The 21,877-nt window shown below is 45.1% G+C and overlaps 1 protein-coding gene across 2 annotated transcripts in view; it reads left to right on the plus strand.

Annotated features, from left to right (window-relative positions):
• Positions 1–21,877, plus strand: part of LOC124012776 (catenin alpha-2) — a 711,900-nt gene that overhangs the window by 66,330 nt on the left and 623,693 nt on the right. Inside the window, exon 1 of one of the 2 annotated variants that reach the window (XM_046326729.1) lies at positions 18,819–18,917. The exons of the other annotated variant lie outside the window; for it this stretch is intronic. Within the exon in view, the coding sequence (XP_046182685.1) occupies positions 18,903–18,917 (15 nt within the window). The 5' untranslated portion in view covers positions 18,819–18,902. Of the gene's footprint in view, positions 1–18,818; positions 18,918–21,877 lie in introns of those variants that run through there. 2 annotated transcript variants of the gene reach the window in all.

Below are 21,877 nucleotides of genomic sequence, written 5' to 3' on the forward strand. Positions count from 1 at the left end.
AGTCTCGCAGCAGTGTAGGAGTCTTGCAGCAGTCTCGCAGCAGTGTAGGACTCTTGCAGCAGTTTTGCAGCAGTGTAGGAGTCTTGCAGCAGTCTCGCAGCAGTGTAGGAGTCTTGAAGCAGTCTTGCAGCAGTGTAGGAGTCTCGCAGCGGTCTTGCAGCAGTGTAGGAGTCTTACAGCAGTCTCGCAGCAGTGTAGGAGTCTTGCAGCAGTTTTGCAGCAGTGTAGGAGTCTTGCAGCAGTCTCGCAACAGTGTAGGAGTCTTGCAGCAGTTTTGCAGCAGTGTAGGAGTCTTGCAGCAGTCTCGCAACAGTGTAGGAGTCTTGCAGCAGTTTTGCAGCAGTGTAGGAGTCTTGCAGCAGTTTTGCAGCAGTGTAGGAGTCTTGCAGCAGTCTCGCAGCAGTGTAGGAATCTTGAAGCAGTCTCGCAGCAGTGTAGGAGTCTTGCAGCGGTCTCGCAGCAGTGTAGGAGTCTTGCAGCAGATTTGTAGGAGTCTTGCAGCAGTCTTGCAGCAGTGTAGAAGTCTTGCAGCGGTCTCGCAGCAGTGTAGGAGTCTTGCAGCAGTCTTGCAGCAGTGTAGGAGTCTTGCAGCAGTGTAGGAGTCTTGAAGCAGTCTTGCAGCAGTGTAGGAGTCTTGCAGCAGTCTTGCAGCAGTGTATGAGTCTTGCAGCGGTCTCGCAGCAGTGTAGGAGTCTTGCAGCAGTCTTGCAGCAGTGTATGAGTCTTGCAGCAGTCTTGCAGCAGTGTAGGAGTCTTGCAGCAGTTTTGTAGGAGTCTTGCAGCAGTCTTGCAGCAGTGTAGGAGTCTTGCAGCAGTCTCGCAGCAGTGTAGGCGTCTTGCAGCGGTCTCGCAGCAGTGTAGGAGTCTTGCAGCAGTTTTGCAGCAGTGTAGGAGTCTTGCAGCAGTCTCCAGCAGTGTAGGAGTCTTGCAGCAGTCTCGCAGCAGTGTAGGACTCTTGCAGCAGTTTTGCAGCAGTCTAGGAGTCTTGCAGCAGTCTCGCAGCAGTGTAGGAGTCTTGAAGCAGTCTTGCAGCAGTGTAGGAGTCTTGCAGCGGTCTTGCAGCAGTGTAGGAGTCTTACAGCAGTCTCGCAGCAGTGTAGGAGTCTTGCAGCAGTTTTGCAGCAGTGTAGGAGTCTTGCAGCAGTCTCGCAGCAGTGTAGGAGTCTTGCAGCAGTCTCGCAGCAGTGTAGGAGTCTTGCAGCAGTTTTGCAGCAGTGTAGGAGTCTTGCAGCAGTTTTGCAGCAGTGTAGGAGTCTTGCAGCAGTCTTGCAGCAGTGTAGGAATCTTGAAGCAGTCTCGCAGCAGTGTAGGAGTCTTGCAGCGGTCTTGCAGCAGTGTAGGAGTCTTGCAGCAGTTTTGTAGGAGTCTTGCAGCAGTCTTGCAGCAGTGTAGGAGTCTTGCAGCAGTCTCGCAGCAGTGTAGGAGTCTTGCAGCAGTCTTGCAGCAGTGTAGGAGTCTTGCAGCAGACTCGCAGCAGTGTAGGAGTCTTGAAGCAGTCTTGCAGCAGTGTAGGAGTCTTGCAGCGGTCTTGCAGCAGTGTAGGAGTCTTACAGCAGTCTCGCAGCAGTGTAGGAGTCTTACAGCAGTCTCGCAGCAGTGTAGGAGTCTTGCAGCAGTTTTGCAGCAGTGTAGGAGTCTTGCAGCAGTCTCGCAGCAGTGTAGGAGTCTTGCAGCAGTTTTGCAGCAGTTTTGCAGCAGTGTAGGAGTCTTGCAGCAGTCTCGCAGCAGTGTAGGAATCTTGAAGCAGTCTCGCAGCAGTGTAGGAGTCTTGCAGCGGTCTCGCAGCAGTGTAGGAGTCTTGCAGCAGTTTTGTAGGAGTCTTGCAGCAGTCTTGCAGCAGTGTAGGAGTCTTGCAGCAGTCTCGCAGCAGTGTAGGAGTCTTGCAGCAGTCTTGCAGCAGTGTAGGAGTCTTGCAGCAGTCTTGCAGCAGTCTTGCAGCAGTAGTGTTGCAGCAGCAGTATTTTTTTTTATCAACTCCCTTGCCATGTTAGAATTTTCTGTGTTGTTTTGAATTTACAGTCAACTACAGCAGAGTACATTTCTCTTTCAGTTTACTTCCTTTGAGCTATAACGGTGTAAAGCCTTATTTGAATATGTCTTAATGTGTCACATGATGACGGCTTGCAAAGTGATATCCAATCTCTGTTTGGAAGCCAACTTGCAGGAAGATATCCAGCATTTTATATCGCTCACAGCTTGCATTTAGAATTCCTGTCAGAGTCGGGGGAACAAATCCCGTATATGAATACTAATGCCCTCTCTAAGCTGTGTTAAATTATAATGTATTTATCATCTGTATGTAAGCCTAGATATTTATCTTGACGACAGGACATGCTAGGAATAACTCAAGGCCTTAGCCACAGCCCAGGTGTTGTGAGATCTGGAATGTAGTCAGCTGCAGTATCATATTTCTGCATGAATGACAAGCTAGAAGTGACACAATAAAACTTCTTGCAAAATGTTTGAGTTTTGTTGTTTCTTTTTAATAACATCGCTACATTGGCTCCATCAAAATTAGATGTGGCATTTGATAGAGGAATTTTAAATTCCCTTATGTTTTATTGTCTTAAAAAACAAGTTCAGCATTTATTCTTGATGAGTACTGACCCAAAATACAAAGAACATTACATTTTAAAAGAAAGAAGACATAAAATGACGTCATCAGTTTCACACCCTCTCCCAGCATTACAATGGCGTAGTATTCGGTCCTGGAGATAGTTTCACTCCCCACATAAACTACATTCCAACCTGTCTAAAGGATAAATTATCTCCCCTAATGGAATCCAACCAAAACATTCTTATCTGTTTGAAAATCTATCTTATCCCTCCTTCCTCAACTTTCCCAGGAGACACAGACACAATTATTTTCTGCTTACATTTTTAGTAACAGTACAATTAAGAACCCATACTTTTCAAATCATAACATAATAGTATTAGCATGAATGGTTCTAATCATTAAAGTATACATAATTGATCATCTAAACTATATTTTCCTCTATCAGCATTGTAAATAAGTTGTCTCAGATCCCTCAGGTAAAGAAGCCAGATATGGAGGTGGAATCGTGTTTTTCAAAATGTTTACAAATGTATACAACATTAATAGCTGAAATGTCTTGAGTCAATAAGTATTCAACCCCTTTGTAATGGCAAACGTAAATAAGTTCAGGAGTAAACGTTTGTTTAGCAAGTCACAGTTGCATGGACTCCCCCTGTGTGCAATAACAGTGTTGAACATGATTATTTTTGGATGACTACCTCATCTCTGTACCCCAACACATACAATTATCTGTAATGTCCCTCAGTGGAGTAGTGAATTTCAAACACAGATTCAACCACAAAGACCAGGGAGGTTTTCCAATGCCTCGCAAACAAGGGAACAACCTGTTGGTAGATGGGTCAACAATACAAACAGAAAAGCAGACATTGAATATCCCTTTGAGAATGGTGAAGTTATTCATTTAACTTTGGATGGTGTATTACCCAATCACTACAAAGATACAGGTGTCCTTCCTAACTCAGTTGCAGGAGAGGAAGGAAACCAATGGTGACTTTAAAACATTTACAGAGTTTAATTGCTGTGATAGGAGAAAAGTAGAGAAAAGTAATACTGCAAAAAATCTTGCAAAGCAATTAACTTTTTGTCATGAATACAAAGTGCTATGTTTGGGGCAAATCTAATCCAATACATTACTGATTACTACTCCATATTTTCAAGCAATAGTGGTGGCTGCATTATATTATGGGTATGCTTGTAATCATTAAATAATATAAAATATATTTGGATTTGTTTTACACTTTTTTTTGCTTACTACATTATTCCATGTTTTATTTCATTGTTTTGATGTCTTTATTTTTATTTTACAATGTAGGAAATAGTACAAATATAGAAAAAACCCAGAATTAGTAGGTGTGTCAAACGTTTGACTGTATATCTTTTGTCAAACTTTGATTTTACACCTCTCTCAACCAGTCATTTATTATACAGTAGTAACAAATTAAACAAACATGAAACAAGGCATCAAAATACGCTGTTAAAAAAGGTCAAGAAATAAAGCGAACAGAAAACAAAAACAAAATCCATTTTGTAAAATGTATCTTAAGTTTCAAAGGGAAAGCATATCTCACTAATGGTTCTACCATTGTATCTGGAAAAATATGAATGCATATTGATTTCATGATTAACGTAAATGTGCATAAAACTCACAACTTTGAAAGATTTAGTATTTAATATGAAGTCTCACACCGTTCAGAACTTTCCTAAAATGTCCTACAGATCACCATCAAATGCCTGGTCAAAAACTGTTTGTAAGGTTTCACCTTAACCCCTCTAATTATAAAATCCCACATAGCATGACTTACAGGCTACAATTTCAAACATATTTTTGCCTCTTCGGAAAATTTGTTTGAGGCAAGATTACTCCACCCACAGCTACATGAGTAAACACTAATTTCCCAATTCTCCAGTTTGCTTCCTCGTTCAAAAGGCAGTGTTCTGTCGACGTTCAAGCTAAATGTATAAAACTCAAATACTCTCCAAAATTTCCATATCCCTTTATTAATTCTCCACCTTCTTTTCCACCATTGAGAAATTCCATAAAAATCTTTCTTTTTATCCTTTGGTCGAAAGCAACATTTTTGCTTTGTCAGGGTTCCTAGCAAATTTTCCAAAGTTACCTCCATTAAAACCCCAGTAGTTGTCGAATCCCACGTAACATTTCTTATCTTTTACATTTTCAAACCATTTTTTGCATCTTTCAAGAATGACTTCAAAGCAGGATTTCCCACCCACAGCTGATGGAGTTAGACAGGGGGAGTTTTTAGTGTACCAGTACACATCACTCTTTTTGGGATCAAAACGTTTTCGCTTATTTAACGGTATATCATTACTTATTTTTAGTTCAGTGTGAATTTGTGAGCCATCGGGATGATGTCCTGCTTTTTTAAGATCAGTATAACCGATTCCAATTAGGTCTTCACCAGTTTTTATGGCTAAGTAGGAATGCTGTTGTTCTTTGTTTATAGGCCCATGGATGTCATATCTATTTTTCATGGTTTCAAAAATGTCCTTATGAATATCAAGGTGTGTAATTTTTTTATTTTTTTGTAATATACCAAATAGATTATTTTCTGTACTGTATTTATTGTAAATTTCTTCAGAAAGATCTTTTTTGTCGATTTGTAACTTTTCTCTTAAGAACCTTTCATCATTTTCAAATTTTTGTTTAGGATTAAAGGCATTGCTTGTTTTCTTGTTTTTCTCGCGCTTGGCCATGTTGCAGCTTGCATTTCTTGAACGTTTGCAGCGTCTGAGTGTTTTGCCCTTCTTGACTTCAATCTCATCGAGCAATTTGATTTTCCTCTCTGCCTCAGCCGCCAACTCATTCCCCATTGCTTTAAGTTTCACGCCGAGAGTTTTGGACTTGGCTTTTATGCTTTTTCCTAATTTGAAGGTGGCTTGTTTTAAACTTGTCTTCGTCAAAGATTTATGTGGTACTTTAAATCCCATCTGGGAGCCTATCTTAATCCTTTTGATCACCTTCTGTCCTACCTGGTAGCTCTTAACAGAAACCTTCTTTACTCCTTTGGCTGTTGTTATGGAGAGATGCTTAATCGATTTCATCGTGTTTTTCAGTGATTTTATAGAGTTTTTTAGAACATGTTTTGTGTTTTGTTTTATACCCTGTTTGAGCACTGCCTTAAAGCTTGTTTTCAAAGAGTGAACGCCAACTTTAATAGTCGCTTTCAGAGCTTGACTAATGGCCTTGGCACCTGCTTTAGCACCGAGTTTAACCCCAGTTTTGATTCCAAACACCACTGAAGTGGCTGTGCCAGCCGTTGCAACAGTAACAAGAGCCATGCCTAGATCGAAAGCCACATCAATGGTTGCGTCCAGAAGACTGTCCAAAGCTACCTTTTCACACCCTTTTCCTGCATATACTGCTGAGCGTATCAGGTTGTAAAAAAGGGAAATGAAGGGGATGTATCCAAGGATCTCAGCTGCCTTCTCCTCCCCTTTGTCGTAGCACCTTGAGCACCTGGTGACCAGCTTTGTGTCTTCTTTAACATCCTGTAAATTCAACCAAGTCCACTTCTCAGCCTTCTGTCCATTTGCAGTCTGCAATATGACCTTCTTTCCCTGAGACACCAACACCAGTGTTCTGCCCCCGAGGTAAGACCGGAGGAGCTGGCCGTCCCTCTGCCACATCTGGTAGAGCTCATAGCTGAACCTTGTCTCTAGTGTCACAGGGCAAGACTTAGTCACCCGTTTGGTTTTGGAACTGAGAGCCAGATGGTTTAGAGAACTGAGAATGTGATTGCGCTCCCTAAACCACAGTTGTCCGTCAACATAGTCCATGCTGAACTCTTGGAGAGAGAGCTGGTCACCTTCCACTTGTGTGAGTAGGTGGCATGGATCCTGTTCACTCTTCAACAAGTACTGCTTTACGTTGCTGCGCTTTGTTTTACAGTTGAGGAGATCGAGGTTGTCTAGGCCCAACTCCAAGGGGACCAGAGACCAGCGCTGGCTCTGGTGGTCTGCTTTAAAGGACAGGGCCACAGTGGAGCTTGATAAGTCCAGCACTAGTTCTGTTCCGGATGACTGGATATACTGTCTCTCTCCGTCGTTCATCAGCCACTCTTGTCTGCTCCCTTCCTGGCGTTTATCTGATAGTCTCACAGTGTTGTCGTCCATTAATGTGTGGAGGACCAGGTGAGTTTGCTTGTTAACAAGGTGTTGTCCCTCCCAGTACCACAGCTGGTTTAGGTGGGGATTCAATGGACTCACCTTGACTGGAGATCCGTTGTTGAACCCAGTCAGCAGGTCACAGGGCCGCAAGTTGTTCTTAATAAAATAGGAGCAAACAATATCATCAAAGTTAGTCATATCCTCGTTGAATAATACTTTTTGCCATTCCATAGACGGTGTTGTTGCAGAGCAGCTCAAAGTCACTGTTGCTTCTCCTAAATCAGTTGTGATGGCCAAGGCACAGGTAGGTTGTTTCTGAGAGCGAATTTGGCCTCTCTCCTCCGTCCATCTCTGCCTGTTGGAGAAGGTAGCTAGTGGCCAGAGCACTGCAGGTTCTCCTTGCTGCAGGGCGAGACCCGTTCCTAGGTTCATCAGATGGCCTTCATGCCAGAACCACAGTTGCAATCCTAGGGTTTTTCCATTGAACCCACTGAATCCCACTCTCTTATCCCCCTCAGAGGCAGTCAGTAGCTCACAGGGCCTTGCATGGTTCTTTAGGAAGAACAGAGCAGGGTCATTTGGCAGAGATGTGCAGAACAGCATCTCTGTGTTTGCTTGTGCCTCTGTCATTTCCACAAAGACCCATTGTTGAGTTAAGCGATTGCTTTTTAATTGGACTTTTATTCTTCCATCGTCCCCTGTATCAACATCTAGGTTGACTGTGTCCCGAGACAATGGTTTGATCTCAGAGTCATGGAGGGTCCATAACTGGGTGGTGTTGTCCCCTGAGTCTGTTCTCTGCAAGATCACATTGGCTGCAGCACTAACATCTTGCTGCAGTACTAGACCGGTCTTTACGTTGGTGAGTCGTGGCCCATCCCAGTGCCACAGCTGGTTCTCCAGGAGTTCATCCATGACGGGTCGGAGTAGGACTGGGCTTCCCTCAGAGTATCCAGTCAGGTACTCACAGGACTGGTGCTGGTTTCTGATGAAGTACACACAGACAATCTCTTCCAGACCAGCATTGTTCTGCACTAAGGTCCAGTGCTGCTGGCTTTGTCCTCTTTGTGGGGCACAGGATGCCTTGTGGTCACTTTCCATGGTCAGAGCACAGTCTGTACCCTCCATGCTTCTCAAAATGCCCCCTTGGTCTTCCCATCTCTGCTGCAAGGAGAAAGCATACTTATCCCAAAGAATGACAGAGGAGGAACTACTTTCTCCGGGCTGTAATTGAATGGCTAGGTTGGTTCCTACATTTACAAGATGTCTGCCATCTTTGTACCAGAGCTGTAGGTGAATAATATCTGTGTCGAAGCCCTGGGAATGGGGACTATGGCCTTTTGCTCCAGCGGTTAACAGCTTACAGGGGTAGGCAGAGTTCTTAATGAAATACTGTGTCGGAGGGATCTGGGCCTCACAGTGTAACAGTTGGGGGTCTTTCCGGGCCTCCTCCTTTCTGAGCAATTTCCACACTTGAGTAGCATCCAACGTTGGTGCAGAAACTGTAATAGATCCATCATCATCTGCATTTATTGTGAGGGATTTGTTCAAAATTGTAATGTGTCCTCCATCATATGCCCATGTGTTGTTTTCTGTAGCAATGTTCACTTCTACCAAAGCCACAGCTCTGTCTTCTTCTGGGCCCAAACCACCAACTAGCCCCAGGCTCAGTCCGGTCTGTGTGTGAACAAGGCGGCCTCCATTCCAGTACCACAGTTGAGAGTCTATTAGTTCGTCCACCACAGGGCGGACCTTCATCGTCTCATTAGCAGAAAAGCTAGTTAGAACTTCACAGGGTGAATGCTGGTTCTGGATGAAATAGATGCAAACAAAGTCTTCAGGATCTTCCCACACTTTCTCCACACCAACAACCTCCCACTGGGGCTCTTCTGACTGGGAGCAGGACAGTACAGGGCTCTGGTCAGCCCGGTCAGCAGGGGTCAGGACACATGTGAGGTTTGCTGTCGATCTCAGTACACCTTTGTTCAAGGACCATCTCTGGGATTTTTCAAAAGTCAACTTTTCAAACATGACCGGGTTTCTAGAGTGTGATAGGTGCAGGGCTAATCCTGACTCCATATTGACCAGGTGATCGAATTCCCATTGCCAAAGCTGTGCTGCATTTGAGTCATAATGCCTAAACTGAGGGCTCTTCCCATCTGGGGCTCCAGTGAGCAGCAGGCATGGCATGAGGGTGTTTTTAATGAAGAAAGTACTGCTATTCTGAATGGGACAGTTCAGGAAGTTATCTTCGTTTGACGATCTACTGCTTTCTACAAACTCCCACTCCTGGAATGCATTACTGTTGTTGATTTGCAGGGATATCTTTCCATTTTCATGCTGTAAAGTTACTACGCTGTTGTTACTAAGGGCAGACATGATATATTGATCACCCCACTTCCATACCTGTGTTAATAATGGGTCAAAGTGTTCTAATGTTAAATCTCCCTTCTCCTTGCCATTGTCTGGAGTTGAGAGGTAGAGTCCACTAGCTGTGTGGATAAGATGGTTTCCCTTCCAATGCCACACTTGAAGGTGGAACAGCTGCTCTGTCACAGGTCTGAGCTGAATGGCACCAGTCTCTGGAAACCCAGTGAGAACCTCACAGGCAGGGTGGTTGCTTTTGATGAAGTACTGACACTGGATCATCTCCATACTGGTGAAACCTGTACCAAACTCAATCCACTCCCAGCGGTGGAATGGACTGTTCATATTATGGTTGCAGTGAACCTGAATGCTATGGTCAGTGCCTTCAACACACAGCAGGCAGTCTGGATCCCACTTTGAGGACATTAGTGTGTCCATGTCCCATTTTTGGGAGTCTGGGAAGTCATCCTGAGCGAGTAGCTCTGCCCTGACAGATGTGGTATTCACTGCTGCTCTAAAACCCAGTGCCAGGCCACTTGCCATGTTTATCAGCCTCCCTCCTTGTGTAAACCAGAGCTGGTTTAGTACTCTAGAGCTATTGAAAGACTGCATGTGAAGCTCTGCATCCTGTGCAGTAAGAAGCTGACAAGGCAAGGCATCAATCGTAACAAAAAACAGTTGGACACATTCTGTGACAGTAATTTGATTGTCTGTACTAAGAGCATCAAGAAAAGACCACCTACCAACTGAGATGTTCAACAGGTCATTGTGGATAACGTCAAGGTTAAGGTCCGGTCGCAGTGTGGACCGTATGTTCTCTCCGTTTATATGCCAAAGCTGGTGTTTGTAGTGCTTGTCCTTTCTGTCCTTAGGAGCAGCAGGTAGGATGTAAAAGGAAGTCTCATTGGCGTCCTCAGGCACTGCCTCCAGAGCCAGGCCTGAGTAAAAGTTGATCAGACGGCCTTGGCTCCAGTACCACAGCTGGGTCTCAGGGTAGTCCAGGTCAAGAGCTGTGGCATGAACCACAGTTCCTTCAGATTCAGTCAGCAGCTGGCAGGGGAAGGAGTTAGTTTTAATGAAAACTGGACAAACAAGATCTTGAAGATGGTCCTCTTCCAATGAGAAAGGCACCAGCTGCCACAGGAGTTTTGTATTGGAAAGGTTGTGACTGTTCACAAAGACGTATTTAAAAGTAACAACACAGTCCTTTGTTGGAATCCATAAATGTCCACCATCCCCAGAGGTACACCCAAGGGGAATGTTGTCACTGTAGTTGCTGGATTTGCACTGAATGACCTCGACAGGGATTGAGATATTGGTGTGTTTGTTCTGTAGAGTGGTGGCATCAGTCCAGAACCACAGCTGCTTCTCCAGTAGTCGGTCACTATACTCTTCTGGCAAGCAGCCACTTCCGTTACTGGTCAGCAGCTTGCAACCTCCCACCATCTTGAAGAAAAAGAGAGGCGATGTAGAGTTGAACAGTGTGGCTGGAATCTGCTGATGCTGCCGTCTGTAGATGAACCTCTCAGTGTCCTCTTTGGTGGTGTTGTCTCTAGAAGGACTGCGGAGTGGAGCGTTGCGCCTCTTTCGTTTCTGAGTTTTATTTGGTTGTAGCATTTCCATCTGGCCAGGCCTTTGTGTGATAGAGGCATTTGGCATTTGAGGAGGGTGAAGGATGGCCCCTCTGTGTTGAATGTGAGAGATGTTCATGGCCTTTAACAGATGGAGAGTTGCGTTCTGAGAGCTGTTGGCGTCGAAATCGGCAGTTCCGATACAGTTCAGGTTGGATTCGGCCCATTCTTGCTCCTCGGTAAGTGTCTCCTTCATGGAGGTTACGTGGTCCAGGATGATGTCCCTCAGCTGCTCTCTCTCAGACTCGTCTGTGGCTTCCAAATAAGGCTGCAATAGGCTGGCGAGCTCACCCAGGTTAAGAAGGTTTTTGTTGATGATTTCCATTTTAACCCCTAGGGCATCCTGCTCGTTCGGGTCATCTAATACTTCGGCTGCAGTGGGGTGGCAGCCACCCTGGTTGGGGTTGTACATATCTGTATCATCTAGCTTCTTGGTGTCAGTATCATCCAGCACCTCCAGAAGGAACATGAGTGCCCCCTCCGCCATCTCACAGCCCAGCTCGACCTCTGCCGTCCCCAGCTGCCGCTCCACCTGCGCTGGGCAGCCTGACACAGAGTACAGCAGGGCTGAGAGGATGGGGTAGAGGGGTTTGAATAGGGCTTGGGACTGCCAGAAGTGCTGAAGATGCTTCTCAATGGAAGAGTTGCAGCTGGGCATCCATTCCATAATTTTATCCACACTGTCATTGTACTGCTCCTGTAAGACCAGTGTCACAGTTGAGGTCAAGTTGTGGAGCCCCTGTGTTGAACACTCTGAAGAATTCCAATGGACCAGGTCATCTGGACGCCCAGAGGCATCGAGGACGTTGTCGCCCGATGCTTCCTCTGGGTAGGGGGTCTCCTCTTCTTCGGGTTCTTTCCTCAGCTGGTTGTCTTTTTCTGGGAGCTGTAGCAGGATGCCGATGTGAAACTGCTGCAGGAGCAGACCCAGGCTCCACAGAGCTGCGTATCGCTGCAGGCCTCGACCCACACGTACAGTCTGCATCTCTTATCTGACTGACAGAGCGAGCAGGAGCAGCATTCTTATGGGCCAACAAACACATGAGTCATTGATAGGTGTAACTTGTTTTTAAATTCACCCTTCCTTATTATCCGGCTAATGGAAACTTCACCCTGTGTATATCCGTAAAGTTAATTCATTCAGGACCACATTGATGAGGAGCCAGGGGGAATTCCAAATAAAACATTCTCTCACTTCCTTAATCACCAGTTAAAGGCCCCCTCCGGGGAGTTAGACCGAAACCGATAACACAATTGGTCACAATGTGCACTTTGTTGCCAAGTAATGAGCTCACACTTCCTTATTCTCTACCATGTATGGTTCAGAAGTTAGAGTGCTTAGAGTGAATGGAATGTCATCACAGGCAGGATCAAAAAGTGGTCACTGCTCAGTAGAACTCTGTGGCGCTGCTCCGCGGGAGAACGGCGCCCACGTCGAATGTCGACTGACAAGCTATCTTGTGGCTGTAGGTTCATGATTGAAAACGTGGTCTTTTTTCGAAATGCAATCTGCTGAATATGAAACTAAATAGGGACTAAATATAATATTTGCATAGAACAATCTAATGATTCATTCTACGTCATTTGTAATGATATACGGCCAAAGAAAACGTCTTCACATTCATTTCGTAGCACCCTCTTGAATCACCCCACTTTTCTCTTCCTTGTACAGCAGTGAGTGAACTCCCTATAATCTAGCCATTACAAGATATCCTAGGATTCCAAATGGTCTGGATAGGTGCAGACAATTGGGTATTTTTATTTAATTTAGGCCAAATCTAATTGCACCTTTATTTTACCAGGCAGGTCAAATTCTTATTTACAATGAGCACCTCCCTCCCTCATTCCCTCTCTCCCTACCCCTCCCTTCTCTACTATACCTAGCTGCTCTAAAGATTCAGTGAGTTTCTCCAGCCTCCAAAGGTTGTAGTGACTGTCTCAACCCAAAGTGGCCCCCTTACAAAAAATTGTGAGTAACACTCTTTTAGAGCAACTGTCTCCAACCAAAATCCAAGCACATAGAAATCTCTAACCACAAATACATACATTAATTCTTGGCAAAACAAAATTCTATTCAATCACAAACTTCAATGTTGCCAAATTCTAAATACAGATATCAGCCTAACCAGCTCTGCTGGGGCGAGTAAAATGGTCAGAGTGAGGTGTTCTCTAGCCAACGTTAGCCAGGTAACTTGGGGGTTTGACTGCTGTTGAACACTGGGATCAACCCTTCTCCTCGGCCAGAGGATCCAATCTGCACCCTGAACGCTTTACGAATGGACAATCTGACAACACTCTGGATTGAGGAACGCTCAGAGCGCACACTGGCACTCCAGATTGAATTTACGAACACACCTGAAATCGTAAAATGTTTAGCTAGTCATTTGTTAAACTAACAAGAGGTTGCATAGCAACACTATAAACTCCCGGTAGACAGGCGAAGCACTGGTACGCTCAACTGATACGATACCATTAGTTTGCAGTATACTAAAATGAACTACTAGTATGTAGTATATACTCATTAAGTATGTAGTATACAGTATGTTAGTATGGGTATTCGAACACAGCTCATGTAAGAACTGTGGTTTGGGTGAGTAGAGAATGAGCAGCACTTCCTACTCCACTGCCTGAAAATATGACTCCATCAAATGTATTTATCTTCTGTTATCTTAATGAAAGAATTGCAGGATTTCTTGAACTGCCTATTAGGAGAAAATCTACATTTTGTTGGGAGAAAACAAAGAGACAATAGCTATTTCTGCAGATGATGTCCTGGCTGGTCATATTATACTTGAGACAAGAGCTCCCACCTTGTCATACAGATGAGCCCTTGTAGATTACATTCCTCAATTGTTGCTGTTTGTTCACTTTTGTTGTGTAACATTTTCCATGTATAAAAGTTTTTGTTGATAAATATTATTATTGTTGCTCTAAACATTTTTTTTTGTAATACATTGCTTTTGGCAACAGTGGCCACCACACATTCATGCCTATGAAGCGTTTATTATTTATTACATTTAATTGAATAGAGAGAGAGAGAGAGAGAGGGGGGAGAGAGACATAGCGAAAGAGAGAGAGAGAGAACGAGGGAGAAAGAGAGAGAGAGAGAGAAAAGGAGAGAGAGAGAGAAAGGAGAAGGATAGAGCAAGAGAGAGAGAAAGAAAGAGAGAGAAAGAAGAGAGAAAGAGAGAGAGAGAAAGAAAGAGAGAGACAAGGAGAGAAAGAGAGAGAGAAAGAAGGAGAGAGAGATTGTGCAGAATTTCTTCATTTTCTTGTGTTTTTTTGGGCCTCCTATGTCCAAACAGTAAACAAGTATATATTAAATTGTTTTTGGGATTGAAAATCGTTTTCATTGTAAGCTTAAACGCTAAATCAGTTTTAATGTGTGTAGATAATATAATGGTCCTATATATTCTTAATCTTTGAGAACTAACAATTACCTAAATAAAAGCTGGACAGTTTAGTGAGAATCAAACATTTTCAAAATGATTCATTCCGGATTATTTTGGTCGTGGCATGGGGCCCCCATTGATTTTGTCATAATGATTGAGTCACTCCGACAGCATAAGCCATGACAAAATGTGTATGCTGCATTATTTTATCTCCGCCACATGGCAAATATGTAGAATTGCAGGAAATGTGCTGTTAAACAGCTACATTTTGTCACTGCGGCCAACTGGATGGCCTGTAAAGTTGTCAGTCGAGTTTTCAGTCGTTGGTCCTCAACCTTACGCCCCATTTTGATCCACAGCAAAACACTGTTCTGCAGCATTACCAGTTGTTTTATGGCTTGTCAGTTTCTCTGCCTGAAAGGAGAATGCTGTTGCCATGGGTGTCTTATCTCACTCCCTCCAGTAAGAGAAGAGCTCACCACATCAACCAAACGTCCTCCTCATGCTGACAATCGTAGTTATATTCTTCTGTGTTTTCTTTTGTTGTGTTATTTGTTTCCGTTTCATTTGGAAACGTGACTAATTAGACGTGATGGAATAACCGTAATTGCTATGGACAAAGTCGACAGCTTGTCTATTATGATAGAACGGTTTTTTTTCCTCTCCAATTTCTCAAATTATTTGAGTCGATAGTTGGGCCTGCGATTGAGTTAAGAATTTGATGGAGTGGAAGGTGGAAGCTGAAGGAAGACTAAGCCTTGCGGTTACACCAAACAGATAACAATGGTAACAACACTTGTTTCCCCTGGCACTGACCTGGAATTTACTATAAAATGTTGTGGTGTAAATATGTACTTTCTGCCACAAAGGGTGTGCATCAGTGGTCCACAGGTTATTCATTTGCCATTTACATTTTACTGTGTCACTTCTGATTTCACCGTGTCCTAACTTCATATCCTTCATACTTAGTGTATGGGTAATGTGGGACTCGGGCTTCAATAATCCAGTGGGACCGTAGACCTTTTGAGTTGGACGTTTTATGTGGCCAATGGCAATATCATTTGTGTTCAGTAGCGTTTGTTTTGCAAATACCTGGTAATACCTTCACTGTAAAATAGAGTACTGCCCCAACAAGTTTAAAAGGTCAACCAACACAGCTTGTGACGTACCACTTTACACTTTGCTTTGCACCTGCCTCTCGCTCTCGTGTTTCCCTATCCTTGTGCCTCTGATAACAGCCATTGATCGAGAGAAGAGGGAACCACAACGGACAGAACCTGTCAAACTCAGTGTGGCTGCTACCCGCGCCTGTTGAAAGACCGGCATTATCTCCCCAAGCACAGGCAGACCATGCCGGCCAACCCCTGATCATTTATCGCGCCTGGCCGGGTACATTTAAAAAACCCTCAAAGCCTACTATGTAGATACACAATCTAATGCTGCGTCCCAAGTGGCACCCTAGATGTGTTTGTGTTGGCCTCATGCTAAAATTGCCTTGGGGAGCACGGCATGTGAGGGAGGGGAGGGCTTATCAGTATTGTTTCTGTCCATCACATGCTAGTTAGGCCAGACCATGTCTGAGTCCCAAATTGCATCCTAATTCCTCGATAGTGCACTATAGGGAATAGGGTTCCATTTGGCATGCAACTTTTCTCTGGGCCATATAGCTTAGCGGTGCAGACCGAGGAGGCAGCATGGACATTGATCCGTATGCTGATCCTTTGGTGGTGGGACCATGTGGCCCCCTTCTGTGTGTGTGTGTGTGTGTGTGTGTGTGTGTGTGTGTGTGTGTGTGTGTGTGTGTGTGTGTGTGTGTGTGTGTGTGTGTGTGTGTGTGTGTGTGTGTGTGTGTGTGTGTGTGTGTGTGTGTGTGTGTGTGTGTGTGTGTGTGAGAGAGAGAGAGAGTCAGTGTGTGTGTTTGTATGAAATCCCTATTGACCTATCGTCTGCTGGACACTGGCTGTTACGCAGAAGTTGTGCCCCAAATGGCTCCCTGTATACACAAACCAGAATCTGAAGACGGTCGTGTTGAGAACATGTTTAAAAGCTACTGAGAGTTTTCAAACAATGTATGAGAAAAGGTGCTCGGTAGTATCCGTGTTTTGTTTGTCCATGGTTTTTGACATCATATAAACGCATAAACTCCAGGGAGATTGTTCAAGTTTGACGTCAAAATTGGACGTCTATCCCATGTCCTGAGGACTTCAGGAAATGCATTCAAAACCGGCCACTAGGGGCAACAGTGAGCGCTGTTACCATCAAGTAATCCCATGACTCTGGATCAAAAGGTTGCGTGTTCAATCCCAGTCTCAGACACTGTTTTTTGTTATAGATATTCTTCCTAACCCTTACTGTAACCATATGGAATGAGTGCTTCATAACCCTTTGGGGCAACTTCGATATTTGACGTTTGGAGAATGTGGATGAACCTCTAATTCTGCAGTGAGACTGTGAGAGCTTGTTGTGATCTCTGTGTGTGTGTGTGTGTGTGTGTGTGTGTGTGTGTGTGTGTGTGTGTGTGTGTGTGTGTGTGTGTGTGTGTGTGTGTGTGTGTGTGTGTGTGTGTGTGTGTACGCACGTGTGTGTGTGTGTGTGTGTGTGTGTGTGTGTGTGTGTGTACGCACGCACGTGTGTGTGTACGTGTGTGTGTGTGTGTGTGTGTGTGTGTGTGTGTGTACGTGTGTGTGTGTGTGTGTGTGTGTGTGTGTGTGTGTGTGTGTGTGTGTGTGTGTGTGTGTGTGTGTGTGTGTGTGTGTGTGTGTGTGTGTGTGTGTGTGTGTGTGTGTGTGTGTGTGTAAGCACGCGTGTGCGTAAGCACGCGTGTGTGTGTGCGTGTGCCAAATCAGCCACAGGATGCAGTGGACAGAGGACTACTGCCAGCCAGTGAGCTACTAAAGGCCAATTTGCTCAGTAGAATATAAATCTATGAAAATTCTAGATACCTGGCTAGTGGTGCGAATGTTTATCTAAATTGAATATCTATTTGAGACGAGGGAGAAAGCAAATATTGACATCCTTGTCTAAACGCCTCGCCCATAGAGTTGAGGGAAGGGATGTTCTCCTTTCAACAATCCCTTTGATCTGCTAACGTGTCCGTTATCGCATGAAATAGTGTTGCTTTTTCTATTCGCGCTCTATTGGGAATGTACTATGAAGAAGCAGTCTAGTCTAGTTAGGCCAGATTCATACATACAAACATTAATCTCCCAAACATCCTCTTTTACACCTTCTGTAGCCACAGTCTATATCATTTGAATAATTAAATGATTATAAAATCATTGAAAACTTATTTTAATTCCCAGACACACCACAGGTAGCCCCGATCATAGACATCTATTGCTATCGGCATCAGAAAATGTCTCAGGAAAGAAAAGCTCCCGCCTGTTGTATTGCTGTTGAGATATGATGGCGTGTAACGGAATGTGTGAAGGTTACATTGTTGTCGTCGGTTGTCGCCATGCACATCTTGCAGGCTTCAACCCTCCCCCACTTCCACCTCCCAGTGAGTCGTTCAACCTTGCGGTGACCTTTGACACCTTATTGGTCAGTGTGGGTCACCCTTGACCCCACTTGCCAGGGGACTTTCATCATTATGGACGTCCTTCCTTTGAGCCATTCGGATCCCTTTATGTCCACAGAAGAAGAGAAAATGTGCGGTTAGGAGACGATTTATTGGTTAGGATTCATTGGGATCTGGTTGGTTAGATGGACGCATCAGCCGGGTGACCCCTCCCCTCTCAAAAGGATTAAAGAACATTGATTGAGTTTCAGAAGCGTTTTCTTCCCGGAACGAGTAAACCAATAGACCCAACGACTCCTCTTTCTGAATCTGACATGCCCCACCCCCAAAAACTGCTTGCAAACAATTATTTTACTGCCATAAGAGGAAGTAATCGACCACCTATAATGAATGTCATGTTGTTTGTGGTCGCCTCCTTGTGAGGAGGTTAGGCGTCCCTTGGATTCCTGCCTGCTCGCTCTTCATAATTGCATTTCACAAACTCCTCTATGGCCGGGGACCCAATCCATCAATTTCTCCACGTCTCTAAAATACAACAGGGACCTCTGAACCCAAACCCTCTAGAGTATAGAGATGGAGGGTACTTTGGTAGTATAATTGAGCAGCGAATTCGACGGAGAGATGGCGTCAACAATGCATTGTCCCGATAGGCTGCTATTGACTGCTACAGTTGTTTGTCATGTGGGCTCCAGACCATAGACATCTCATGTTTTTCTTTTCTTTTCTTCATATGACTGTCTCCAGCGGCGTCTACAGCCACACTGTCTGAGTTATGGGCTGCGTCCCAAATGGCACCCTATTCACTGTAGTGCACCATTTTTGACCAACACCCTATGGGCTCTGGTCACACGGAGTGCACTTTAAAGGGAATATGGTGCATGCAATTTGGGACGCAACCATTGCTCTGAAGAGATTACTGGCGGGAAGTTCATTGTAAACTCCATAGCGAACGAAGGGGACGTGTCAGAGAGAGAGAACATGGATTGGCTCTATAGAGAGTCATGGGAAATGTGCCCCGGTCGAGGGCAAAAGCAAAGTGTATTTTCTGCTCCTGCTCTACTCCGCCCCTCATCCCGTTTGTTGGAAGGGATTTCCGCCAGTCAGGGATGTTTGGGAATGCCGACGCATCTGACGCTCTTCGTTCTCTGCCTGATGTTTCCAGAGCTTTTGGGGGGTCTGATACAGTAGCTGTTCCTCTGGTTCCTGTGACGGCACAGCTGCAGAGCACTGAATACTTAGAGCCTAGAAACCCAGTGGAGAGGTGACTATCTGATTCCCCAGGCTGGTTCTTGTACTGTGCCACTAACATGGAGTCGAACATGGTGAGTCGGTCTTCTTAACTTATTCAGTGTCCTTTGTCTCTCTCTCTCTCTCTCTCTCTCTCTCTCTCTCTCTCTCTCTCTCTCTCTCTCTCTCTCTCTCTCTCTCTCTCTCTCTCATGCTATTCGTGTCTCCCCCATCTCCCCCTCTCTCTGTTTCTGTCTCTCTCTCTCTCTCTTACACTATTCGTGTCTCCCCCAACTCTGTCTCTCTGTCGCTGTCTCTCTCTCTGTCTCTCTCTCTCTCTTACACTATTTGTGTCTCCCCCATCTCTGTCTCTCTCTCTCTCTCTCTCTCTCTCTCTTTCATGCTATTCGTGTCTCCCCCATCTCCCCCTCTCTCTGTCTCTGTCTCCCTCTCTCTCTTACACTATTCGTGTCTCCCCCATCTCTTTCTCTCTGTCTCTGTCTTTCTCTCTCTCTCTGTCTCTCTCTCTCTCTTACACTATTCGTGTCTCCCCCATCTGTCTCTCTCTCTCTCTCATGCTATTCGTGTCTCCCCCATCTCCCCTCTCTCTGTCTCTCTCTCTCTGTCTCTCTCTCTTACACTATTCATGACTCCCCCATCTCTGTCTCCCTGTCTCTCTCTCTCTCTCTCATGCTATTCGTGTCTCTCTCTCTCTCTCTCTCTCTCTCTCTCTCTCTCTCTCTCTCTCTCTCTCTCTCTCTCTCTCTCTCTCTCTCTCTCTCTCTCACATGCTATTCGTGTCTCCCCCATCTCCCCCTCTCTCTGTCTCTCTCTTACACTATTCGTGTCTCCCCCATCTCTGTCTCTCTGTCTCTGTCTCTCTCTCTGTCTCTCTCTCTCTCTCTCTTACACTATTCGTGTCTCCCCCATCTCTGTCTCTCTGTCTCTGTCTCGCTATTCGTGTCTCCCCCATCTCCCCCTCTCTCTGTCGCTATTCGTGTCTCCCCCATCTGTAACGGCTTTCTAGGTGTGGTGAAGGAGAGTCGGACCAAACTGCAGCGTGTAAATTGCGATCCATGTTTAATGAAAAAACAAACGTAAAATACTAAATAAACACAAAACACTACAAAACAATAAACGTAATGAAAACCAAAACAGCCTAATACTTGTCAACTAAATACAGCGACAGGAACAAAGACACTAAGGACAATCACCCACGACAAACTCAAAGAATACGGCTGCCTAAATATGGTTCCCAATCAGAGACAACAATACGCACCTGCCTCTGATTGAGAACCACTCCAGACAGCCATAGACTTTGCTAGATAACCCCACTAGCTACAATCCCAAATACATACACACCAAAACCCCAAGACAAAACACACCACAATACAAAAACTCCATGCCACACCCCGGCCTGACCCAATACATGAAGAAAAACACAAAATACTTAGAGCAGGGCGTGACACCATCTCCCCCTCTCTCTCTGTCTCTCTCTCTGTCTGTCTGTCTGTCTGTCTGTCTGTCTGTCTGTCTGTCTGTCTGTCTGTCTGTCTGTCTGTCTGTCTGTCTGTCTGTCTGTCTGTCTGTCTGTCTCTCTCTCTCTCTCTCTCTCTCTCTCTCTCTCTCTCTCTCACACACTATTCGTATCTCCCCCATCTCCCCCTCTCTCTCTGTCTCTCTGTCTCTCTGTCTCTCTGTCTCTCTGTCTGTCTGTCTGTCTGTCTGTCTGTCTGTCTGTCTGTCTGTCTGTCTGTCTGTCTGTCTGTCTGTCTGTCTGTCTGTCTGTCTCTCTCTCTCTCTCTCTCTCTCTCTCTCTCTCTCTCTCACACACTATTCGTATCTCCCCCATCTCTGTCTCTCTCTCTGTCTCTCTCTCTGTCTCTGTCTCTGTCTCTGTCTCTCTCTGTCTCTGGGTTAATGTTTGATCTCAGAGGTCAACTGTCTTGTATTGATTCTTCAGCTGGAACAGAGCTATAATGGGTCCTTGCAATACATCGTCGTTGACATATACCGCATTAACTCAGTGCTCTCCTAACCAGCGTACCGCTCCCTGGAAGGCTAAATAATTGACAATGAGAAGGTGGATGATTATGCATGCATTGGTAAGTCAGCGTAGATCCTTGTCACTTTGGCAAAGAGCAAAAGCTTGTTTCGATGCAGAGCAGCCCAGGCCTGGAGTTAGATCAGCAAGAAGCGTGTGTGTGTGTGTGTGTACGTGCGCGTGTGTGTGCGGCTTTGAATAAACTGAGAAGAGGGATAATGGCTTTTGCCTTCAGGGCTATAGGTGTGATCACAGCAGGCCATTGTAAATTCCGTACAATAGCTATTTATAGTTTGTGTGTGTCTGCACCCATGTTGGGGAAGGGGAGAGGAGGGGAGAGGAGGGGAGAAAACAACAAGTGATGTATATTGTCCCTCTAAGGCGGGTACTGTATGCAAATCAGTGGTGTACGTTTTTACAGTATAGAGACCGGTTGACATTACATGTCGTCATATAGAGGGATACAAGGATTGCATTATCCTTTTCCCAGCAATCTCATTGACGCCGGTCTTGCTGTATCCCACTTTGCTGTCCTTTATGTTTGTCCGTTGTGTACAGTCATTTTCTCTCAGTTGAATGACTTTAGCCTAGCGCAGTAGCTAAATCCTGTCCAGCAGACAGTGATTTGGATTAACTCACAATGAATGATTAAGAACATAATCTGCTGTGAAATGCCTGGAGTGTAATTGACACCAGTGCCAATGTTCAGGAGATATGCCCGCGCGTCTCTCCTCATGTAACAAAGGGACGCTAACTGAAGACTCGCTAAATGCCAACGCCGAGTAGCTAACGGCTAAATGAGCTTTCTGTCTGATGAGTCGTAGTGCAAGTCGTGATGAGTCGTGGTAAGAAGCGCGGGAGTCTGGAGGAGTTGAGCATTTTGAGAGCTGGTTGGAGCCATGTCCAGTGGTGTAGTGGAGGGTAAAAACACACAATTGTAGCCATGCCTCCTAAACGTGTAACATACTCCCCATTAACTGACTTAGTAGGCGGCAGGGTAGCCTAGTGGTT

This window comes from Oncorhynchus gorbuscha, linkage group LG24 (genome assembly GCF_021184085.1).
Source record: "Oncorhynchus gorbuscha isolate QuinsamMale2020 ecotype Even-year linkage group LG24, OgorEven_v1.0, whole genome shotgun sequence".
NCBI classification, from domain to species: domain Eukaryota; kingdom Metazoa; phylum Chordata; class Actinopteri; order Salmoniformes; family Salmonidae; genus Oncorhynchus; species Oncorhynchus gorbuscha.